Genomic DNA, 10,105 nt, shown 5'->3' on the forward strand with positions numbered 1-10,105 from the left:
AATTAAGTTTGTGTAACCATTTATGCAGAGTATTGTCTCAATGTGCTCTGACATTAAAATATGTGCAATGACCCAAAAATCTGCATTTTGGCTTTTGTCCCCTTTTGCAAAAGTAAAGTCCCCAATCAATTTGTCTTAAGTCGTTTGTGAGTCCCCATAAGTCATACTAAACAAACACACCTACACACACAATTAATCTGAATGTTTTTTATTTATTTTTATTTTTTTCGTTGTTGTTTTTTCGTCCCCTGTTTTTCACCTACCTTCATCAGGAGCTTTTGGTTTTTCATATCCTGTTTCCATGGCAACACGTAGAGTTTTGGGATCATGGGATGTCGAGGTGAGAACGATGCGACGTGGGAACTGGATCGCCTTCGAAGGGAAAATGTGAGAATATGAAGTTTGTTTAATTTATATTGTGTTTTATCTCATATGTTTCATTTGTTTACACATATTTTTAATTAAGGGTTTTTATTATTATTTTTCTTCAAAAAGTTTCAAATATTGAAATTTGCAGTTTAATCAGAACCTATGAATTAGTTTAATTATTATGTTTTGTTTATCATATATTTATTTCGTTTTTTTTTTTCAATCATGGTTTTGATCATGATTAATTGTCTTGCAAATCTGTTTAATTTCTAATATCAAAATCCGCAGTTAAGTCAAAACCAGCTAAAAAAAACTTGAAATGCATAATTAAGGAGAAGTTTTCAATGCTGTATTTTAGTCATCAGGCATTCATATCCAATCTCTAGTTTTCCTACACCAACACATGAAAACAACAAACTATAGTTTAATCAACATGATGTTAACAGGTTAACATCATTTCTGAATTTTTTTTTTAGTTCGTTTTGGCTTTAACATTTCAAACTTTCGTCTAAACATTGTAAACTTTACTCACTCCTTTTGCTCAGAGCTCCCTGTAGCAGCAGCCGTGGCCATGTTTGTTGACTGTCACTGTCGCCTAGAAACCTCCCAGTGCATTGTGGGTGGTGGGTAGAATTACAAGAGGACACTTTGGGAAGGAATCTGGCCCTTCTTACATGTTTGCAAATTTCACCATTTATTATAGTTATATAATATTTGGCTTCTTTGATTACAATAAAAAAGATGAAAATACTTTTTTTTTCTCATTCATTTACTTTAACTTATTGGTAAGTTTTGCATGCACAAATTTAAATTCAATAAACAAAAATTTAAAATTTAAATTGTATTAATAAAAGTAGTAGTACTTTATACAATATATCAACAATTTCAACTATACTGTATATAATAAATGAAAAACATGAAGGAACCTTGAGGCAAAAATAGAACTTTATTTCAAAATCAAACAGAGGAAAATAAAATCACAATTTAAAATCTGTGTATCATTTTCATATTTGCAGAATCACAGTCATACATGTCGCTGTAACAGTCTGTTGTTTGAATATCAACAACAAAATAAACAAATTAACTCTATGATGTTAGCACACAAAAGGTTGCTACTACTTATCAAGTTTTCAATGTATGCATTGATACATATTTAACGTTTTTAGTAATAGCAATGTGGAAGTCTGGGAAATTCTTAACTTTATCCATCCGAACATACAGTAAGCATTGTTTCAGTGTTCTTGAAATTACAACATCACTCATTAGAATCATTTGAAATATGCTTATAACATAAAATAATGTTGATCCCTGTCTCCCTTACAATTATCCTCTTTGGAACAACAAGATCAATTTCAGCAAGAAAGATATTTCTTCTGCAGTGAAAAAAAAGGCTCCACATGAAGGTAGCAGCTATCTAACCTTCTCCATTGCACTGCAGGGTTTTACGCAATTGTTTTGTATTTCTTGTTTACAGGACAGTTTCAAGGCAGCGTGAGGTAAACAAGAAACACACACAGTGTCGGTTAAAGTCCAGTTTTCTCACAATCAGAGATCCGATTGGAATCACATAAACTATTCTGACGGAGGCGCTCGTGGCGTAGCAGTTAGACCCCCTCCCCCCCCCCCCCCCTCCATAGAGTCTCAGTCCTCTTCACAGCAGACCCGGGTTAGAATCCAGCCCGGGTCGTTCTCTACATGTCATTCCACTCTCTGACACATTTCATCTCTGTCTCTCTACAAACTGTCAATAAAGCTTGGACAATACTGTAAACAGAAGGCCAGAGAAATGAGCAAGTCTCAAGAAAGACAAAAAACTCTTTGCACTAAAGTCTGGTGTCTTAAACTTGGTCCTGAAGCCTCATCACCAAATGTAATACTAGACCAGCCCTTTACGTTGGTTGAGTACATCTCATAATGTAACATCTACTATAATAAACTATATATTTACAGTATATTTACAGAACTATTATGTTGATAAACTGGTTTCCAATACATTCACGCGGCTTCATCCAGGAGTCTCTGCAGGTTCTTCTGGACCTGGAAGAAAATACATATTTAAATTAATTTAATTTCAACCACAAAATTATTTTACACATCATTGCTCATGGCACTCAGATACGCTTTGGTCATATTTTATATATGGCCTTGTAAACGCAAAATAATGGAATTTTAAATATGTGTTAAAAAATGCGGGGGAAAAAATGCGATTAACATTATTAAAATTCAGCGATTAATCGTTATTAAACCATTTTAGTATAATTTGACAGCCTTGTTGTTTATTGGATCAGTATGAATAGTTTTTTACAACTTGCTTGGGTTTCTATACATCACATAGGAAAATAAAGATATTGTTATTTACTAAAGAAATAGAATGACGTGAATCTATCACATTATTTAGGCGGGATGTTGCTCAGTGGGTAGGGCGGTCGCAACTGCAGGGTCGGTGGTTCGATCCCCCGTCCAAGTGTCCCTGGGCAAAGAGACACTGAATCCTAAATGTCTCCTGATAGTTAGCTTGCATCCTGCGTGGTAGCTGCTGCTGCTATCGGTGTATGAATATGCGCTGGATTAAGGTGTCTCCTAAATGACATGTAATGTAATGTAATGTAATTTATCTAGGGCAGTCGATGTTCAGTCACAACAAGCTCAGACCAGCTCTTCTTACAGCTAATGTCCTCACGTATCTATGAACAGATCTGTGACTAATAAATGTTTGATTAACGGCAGCAGGTGTCCGGTTACACAACGGGTCAATGGGGTCACATTGTGTGGTTTCATGTGTTGTTGCTGAGGCGAGAAAAAAACAGCCTTAACATAAATTCACCCACTAAAACTTTTTCTCAAAATTTTGACTTTATCACAAAATTTGTTTCAACTTTATTTCTTGAAAATTAAATTTTTGTGCAAAATAAACAATAAAATAACTATTTATTTGTAATACTCTTCCATACCTGATTTACACAGATAGATAGATAGATAGATAGATAGATAGATAGATAGATAGATAGATAGATAGATAGATAGATAGATAGATAGATAGATAGATAGATAGATAGATAGATAGATAGATAGATAGATGGATGGATGGACAGACTTACTGACCTTCTCCAGCTTCATCAGGTTGATGGTGAGTAGTTCAGAGAAAAGCTCTGCATTACTATCACCGCCCCGCAGAAATTCAGTTCTAGGAAAAATAAAAATAAAAATATTTTGGACATAAATTATTAAATTATATTATTAAATAATATATCCTCAGTGAATACTCTTAACGGTAGAAGTTATTCTATGAATTGGTCCAACATAGAGAAACCATTCTACATCGCTGTCTGTGTGTTTAAATTGTTTTGTCTCTTTATCAGCTTGTTGTGTATTTGATGTATTTGCATTGTATTTTGTGTATGTATTGTTTTTGCTTTGCATTTGTTTGACTCGACATCACTGGAAATGATGGTCACTCCTCAATTGGAAGAAATTGAACAATGTTAATGCAAAACAGATGCAACAACCTGATTCCATCAACAGAATATAAAAATTAGTTGGAAAGGGGTGTAGGGGTGGATTTTAATAGTAAGGGGAATGGTTTATGGCAATTTGGGCAATGGTAGGAGGGGAAATTAAGGAAAAAGTCGGAGTATTTTTTTGTTATAGTTCTTTATCACAAGTTTCTTTGAACAAATATTGAACTCACTGTGTGAAGTCGGCAACGGAACCGAACGTAGACAGTCTCTGCTCCAACGAGACAATTTTCAAGGCCAAGAAACAGGAAGACAAGACCAGCACACACACTCTGAGAAAACACACACACACACACACACACACACACACACACACACACACACACACACACACACACACACACACACACACACAGGCACACACACACACACACACACACAGGCTTTATCCAACATCTAGACTTTAGATTTTTTAAAAGATGCAAATTTACACATAATGTATTAGATATTACCAAATCGTCATACTTATTCAATAATTTCTGCAAAAATTGTAATACGAAAAATTGTTGTTCCAATGTAAGTAATCAACTGGCAGGGTTTCATCATGATATCTACAAGTTAAAACATCTACCCTATTCACCTGCAGTGTCTCACCTTAAAAGATTAATTGAATTATATTACAAATATAATAATAATTGAACAAAAATGTATAAATTAATCTTCATAGAGAATCGAAAGCTGAAGGAATGAATAAAACTCACAGAAACAGGTAAACAAACATCACAGTGTTGAGAGAAACTGGTTTCACAAGTCTGCTGTCAATCGCCAACTCTGAGCCTGGAGACATTAAAAAAGAAATTTAAAAAAAATTGGTGGTTAAAACATGAATAATTCCAGTCTGATCAGGATAACATGTACTTTATCATCTCAACATAATACACCATGAAAATAGAAATTGTGGGACTAGAAGAAACACAGATTTGACCGTACTGCAGTTAGGAAAGATCCGTGCCCACAAGGGAAAGCAAGCAGTGACAACCGGAAGACTTTTAAGGGTGATAAGTATTTTTTTAATTCCTGTTAAATTGCGATTTAATTTAATTTAGTTAGTTTCCCTCGATGTGGCCTTAATATTATGTCATACATGAATTAGTACAGTGTGATCAGGGGAAAATTTACATTATCATCTCAACATATTACTCAAAATAGCAATCGTGGGGTAAATACAACCACATATTTGACCGTATTGCAGACAGGACAGTATTCGTACCAATTTTATTTACATGAAGTACATTCTAATTTGGGGAAAAGTACATAAAAACAGAAATTGTGGGGTTAATAAAACTACATATTTGACCGTATTGCAGACAGGACATTATTCATACCGGTGCAGTGTGTGTTGTGAAGCTTGTTTTCTGCATTCTGCTGGTTCTGATGTTGGTTCTTGACTTTGTTCTGAAGGTCTGAAGGATGTTCAGGAGGAACTGTTTGCTTCAGCACATCCAGGAACGGAGGAACGGGGAACTCTGCAGCGGACAAGAGACAGCAAGCAGTTCGAAACTTATGTTTTTTTAAATTGTATTAGTTGTTGTTTTTTTAGATAATTTTTGGCACTTTTCCTTGCTCTATTTCATATTGTGAAGGACAGAGATGAAATGGGACAGAGAGGGGAATGACATGCAGTGAACTACCCTGGATTTTAGATAGATGGATAAATAGATAGATAGATAGATAGATAGATAGATAGATAGATAGACAGACAGACAGACAGACAGACAGACAGACAGACAGACAGACAGACAGACAGACAGACAGACAGACAGACAGACAAACAGACAGAATAACTGCCTGCTGCAAACAGTCTTATCTAGTGAGCTTCATATTAGTTTCTATTGGTTGGTCGGTTGGTTGCGTTACCTGGTATCTTCTCGTCGTCTGGTGTCTGTGAGTCAGAGCTGCTGCTTTCCTCCATCTCCTGCCTCCTCTGTCTCACCGCTCCGTCCAGATCGCCAAAATCCTAAATGTCAAATATTGGATCTTTAAGTAAAGGTACTATTACAACACTTCAAGTAAAAGTATGGTATTCTTATTATCTCATTACATAAAGGGTATGAAAATATGAAGTACCTCAAATTTGTACTTATTTATGGTACTACGTTACATTCCATTCCTGTTTAACCCTGCGTTCCAAATCACATACTTTTTCTTTTTTCTATTCTACATACTATCTGACCATAAAAAGAATCAAGTTAGGATGCAGTAGGCATACTATTGGGACATACTTTTATTTATTTATTTCATCATAACATTGCACCTTGATCTTGCCTCTTGCTTTTATAACCGTCTCATCCCTGTTTGTTTTCATGGTGTGCACTGGATTATGAGTCAAAATCACCCAGATAGGATGCTGTTTTCAACACTAAAAATCTCGGCCGGATCTAGTAGGACATCCGGGTATTTCTGACCATAACTGGCCACAAGAATCGGGACATCCTAAATCTTTTTTTCTACCATACTAAATAGTAGATAGTATGTATAGGTATTGGAACGCAGCCTAAGTGCCAGTCCGACCTACCAGAGGGAAGCGGGGCAGCAGTGGAGACCTTTGCCCTCTGAAGCTGCTCTCAGCTGAGGAGGGGATGGGGCTGCTCCATGGACTCTTCTCCTGAACAAACACCACAGAACAAACCAGTAAGATAAGCTGTTTGCTCACATGCTAAAAAAAAACTCCACGCGCAATTCAGAATTTGCTGGATATTGGTCGAGACATATCTTTATCGTGTTGGGATGAGGATCAGCATCTCTACATGGTTCTCAGCAGGAAACCGATGGATTGTCTACTCTGGGTGGGGAAGGAGTCCTGTTCCCATTTACACGTTACAATTCACACACTCATTCATACACCGATAGCAGACTAACCATCATTTACATTTACACGGCTTGATGTACCTAAGGCCCCAAGTGAAGGAGTTCACGTACCTCCCTTAGAGATAGGCTAAGAAGCTCTGGCATTCGTGAGGAACTCGGGGCAGAGCCGCTACTCCTTTGTGTCTTAGCTACGTCCGACCTGTGCCCATGCCCATCACCCAGCATGTTGTGCTACTGTTGCCACTGCTGTGATAACTTGTTACTAATTGTAACAACTGCGCCCTGCTAAAAGGAAACTGCTCATGAGTTCCTCGATCTCCACAAATATCCAGAGTATTGGTGCGGTCTCTCATTATGCTTTAGCCTGTAAAAAAGACTTGGCTCCCCCCCCCCCCCCCCCCCCCTGAAATCTTATGCCCTTTTTTCGACCATTTTATTGTTACCTTGGAAATTAGTCAGGAAACCAGACCAGTGGACATTATAATCAACTTAACACTGCATGCTACACGCGCCCTTTCTCAATTTACTAGATTTTAACTTTACCTTTGGTTCTCTTTCAGACATGTGGGAAGTCTGTCCTACCTCCAGATGAAGACAGACGGACATCAGGAACTTGTAGGTGTTGTCTCTCGTCATGAAGGACACGAACGCGTACTGCAACAAAATATATATAAATGAAAGGTATGTAAACAAAGGGGTCCACCATAGCTAGCAACATCGTCGTTTACAGAGCCTAGGCTGTGTATTATTACCAGACTACAGGTGGCAGGTAGCAGATCGTGAGGAGATATTCACTGATTTTGACAAAAAGAGATTTTAACAACAAGCGTTCTCGAAAATCACTGAATACACCTTTTAAATAAAGTTTTTGGGGTTGACCTTGTTGATCGAGTGTTACACAGAAAACTAGATAGGCCCTGAGCTTTGTTGAATTATAGCGTTGGAGGACTAGTGAAGAAAACAAACAGGAATAATTCAGGTAAAACTTTAGATCTTAAAGTAGCTACGAGGAACTTTAAAATATTTGTGAAACAGTCTAATTTTTCCTCTGATGATCATAAATGATCAGTGCAAAGAATGCTATTTTTATATAGTTTTTCTTTATGCCTTTGTCATGGGTATACGCTCACCCAGGAACAACAGCTGGCGTAGTAAAAACACCACCGCTTTTGTCCAAAGGGGGGCGCTAGAATTAACACAAACTGAAAGTCCCCTGTAGTCATTTTAAACAAATAATTGCTGAGCAGTGGTGGTTGTTGTTACCTTGTCGTTAGCGGTGGCAATCACCAGAGCGTTTGGCACCAGGATCGCAGTCTTGGTTTTCCTGATGCTACTGACGGACATCACCGGGATAGCGATCTGTTGATGGAAAAATACCAAGATGAACAGTTCAGCTTGACAGGGACTAGTTGCTCAGTTGGTAGAGAGGGTCGGCTGATGATCAAAGGGTTGGAGGTTCGATCCCCGCCCTGCCACCTGTGTCATGGTTGTTGTGTCCTTGGGCAAGACACTTCACCCACCTTGCCTCGTGTGAATGTCGATAGTTAGCCTGCTATCAGTGTATGAATGTGTGTGTGAATGGTAACGTGGGAAAGGAAAACAGGTCTCCCTTGTAAAAGAGTCTTCGGTCTCAATGGGATTTACCTGTATAAATAAAGGTTAAAAAAAAAGAAAAAAAAAAACTCTTACTCTAGAATAAATAAATAAAACACTTAAAATGTACAACTTAAAAATACAGTGTGTAATATCGGAGTATTTAGCATCATCTAGCGGTGAGAATGTAGATGTCAGCACTCCCTTGCTAACCCCTTTTCTTTGGGAGAATTTACAGAAGCTACGGTGGCCTTCAAGGACAAGAAGCTATAGTTACTAAAGATGGCATCATCCACCACTGCCTCAAGTCTTTCCACAATATCAAGTGATGAGGTGAAGATGTATTTAGTTATTTATTCTATAGTACTTCTTCTTCTTGGTCTTCCAACAGGTGCATTTCCCCAGGACGCCCACTATACATAAAAATGTGCAAGGCTGTTATGTTTGTCTGTTCTGTGCTACTGTAGAAACATGGCGGTGCAACATGGCGGCCTCAGCGCCCCGCTCCTATGTAGATATAAAAGGCTCATTCTAAAGTCTTAAAAACAACAACTTTTCCAGGTGCATTTCCCCAGGACGCCCACTATACTGTATATAAAAACGTGTAAGGCCGTTAAGTTTGTCCATTCTGTGCTACTGTAGAAACATGGCGGTGCAACATGGCGGCCACTATATTTACCTTTGTGTCTTTGCCGAACACCTTGGAGTGGAAGCAGATCCAGTGGTCGGAGACGAACATGCGTCCCTGGTAGAGGATGTCTTTCTGCAGGGCACAGGTGTAGCCTGACACACAGGGAAACACACAGGGAAACACACAGGGAGACAGCAGCAGGTTACCAGAGAGAATAGACTTATAAAATGTACAAATTACTTTTAAAATGTCCGTTTAGTGGGACAGATTGGGGTCTGAACAAGGTTAATTCACTTATTAGTAATTTACTTTTTTGTATAAGTGTATGTGTATATATATATATATGAAAAATAATTCAACCAATCAGAGACTGAAGACTGGCCTAGTGGATAAAAGTACTCTTCTTTCTATAATATATCTTGATTGATTGATCTATCTATCTATCTATCTATCTATCTATCTATCTATCTATCTATCTATCTATCTATCTGTCTATCTGTCTATCTGTCTATCTGTCTATCTGTCTGTCTGTCTGTCTGTCTGTCTGTCTGTCTGTCTGTCTGTCTGTCTGTCTGTCTGTCTAATCTTTCAGTCAGTATTTAAGGTGGAATGGATAGTTGTGATCATTGAAGACTCACTCTGTCTCAGCTGTTCCTCTTTGCTGATCTCCTTAAATATTTTATGGTACTGGCAGTTGCTCTTAGAAAGCTGAAACACAACACACACACACACACACACACACACACACACACACACACACACACACACACACACACACACACACACATCACACACACACACACACACACAGATTATCGGCATGTTTTTAAGAACAATCATAAATCAGACAATTAACAACATATGAACAAATCCTTACATAATAACCTTTAGAATAGTGCTGAGAAGATGAGATTTTTGGTTCAGAGTATTGAAGAAAAAACTAATGTTGAGATAATGTCCGTTAAAGATGGTTGTATGGGAGAAATATACAGACGCAAACAGACAAGGTTTAGTCAAATAAACACCTGAATGTACATGTTGGACCTTTGATTTATACTAGTATGAAAGAAGACATGTTATGGAAGATAAATAGACAAACATCTCAAAATCAACCAGAGCTTGAAAATTATGTGTCTTAGTCTTCAGTGTTCTTGCCTTAACAAAATATGTGTGTGTGTGTGTGTGTGTG

General features: G+C 37.6%; 1 protein-coding gene across 1 annotated transcript in view; it reads right to left on the bottom strand.

Annotated features, from left to right (window-relative positions):
* Nucleotides 1-2,364: 2,364 nt before the first annotated feature.
* The window catches only part of gramd2b (GRAM domain containing 2B), a gene marked incomplete at both ends in the record, with an annotated part of 10,724 nt that continues 2,983 nt past the window's right edge, over nucleotides 2,365-10,105 (bottom strand). Inside the window, 11 exons of the mRNA XM_080036253.1 lie at nucleotides 2,365-2,406; nucleotides 3,472-3,553; nucleotides 4,058-4,156; nucleotides 4,586-4,661; nucleotides 5,210-5,350; nucleotides 5,742-5,841; nucleotides 6,400-6,489; nucleotides 7,275-7,346; nucleotides 7,956-8,051; nucleotides 8,965-9,068; nucleotides 9,555-9,624. Of these exons, the coding sequence (XP_079892379.1) occupies nucleotides 2,365-2,406; nucleotides 3,472-3,553; nucleotides 4,058-4,156; nucleotides 4,586-4,661; nucleotides 5,210-5,350; nucleotides 5,742-5,841; nucleotides 6,400-6,489; nucleotides 7,275-7,346; nucleotides 7,956-8,051; nucleotides 8,965-9,068; nucleotides 9,555-9,624 (972 nt within the window). The remainder of the gene's footprint in view (nucleotides 2,407-3,471; nucleotides 3,554-4,057; nucleotides 4,157-4,585; nucleotides 4,662-5,209; nucleotides 5,351-5,741; nucleotides 5,842-6,399; nucleotides 6,490-7,274; nucleotides 7,347-7,955; nucleotides 8,052-8,964; nucleotides 9,069-9,554; nucleotides 9,625-10,105) is intronic.

This window comes from Ammodytes marinus, assembly GCF_949987685.1.
Source record: "Ammodytes marinus genome assembly, chromosome: 2".
Taxonomy (NCBI): domain Eukaryota; kingdom Metazoa; phylum Chordata; class Actinopteri; order Uranoscopiformes; family Ammodytidae; genus Ammodytes; species Ammodytes marinus.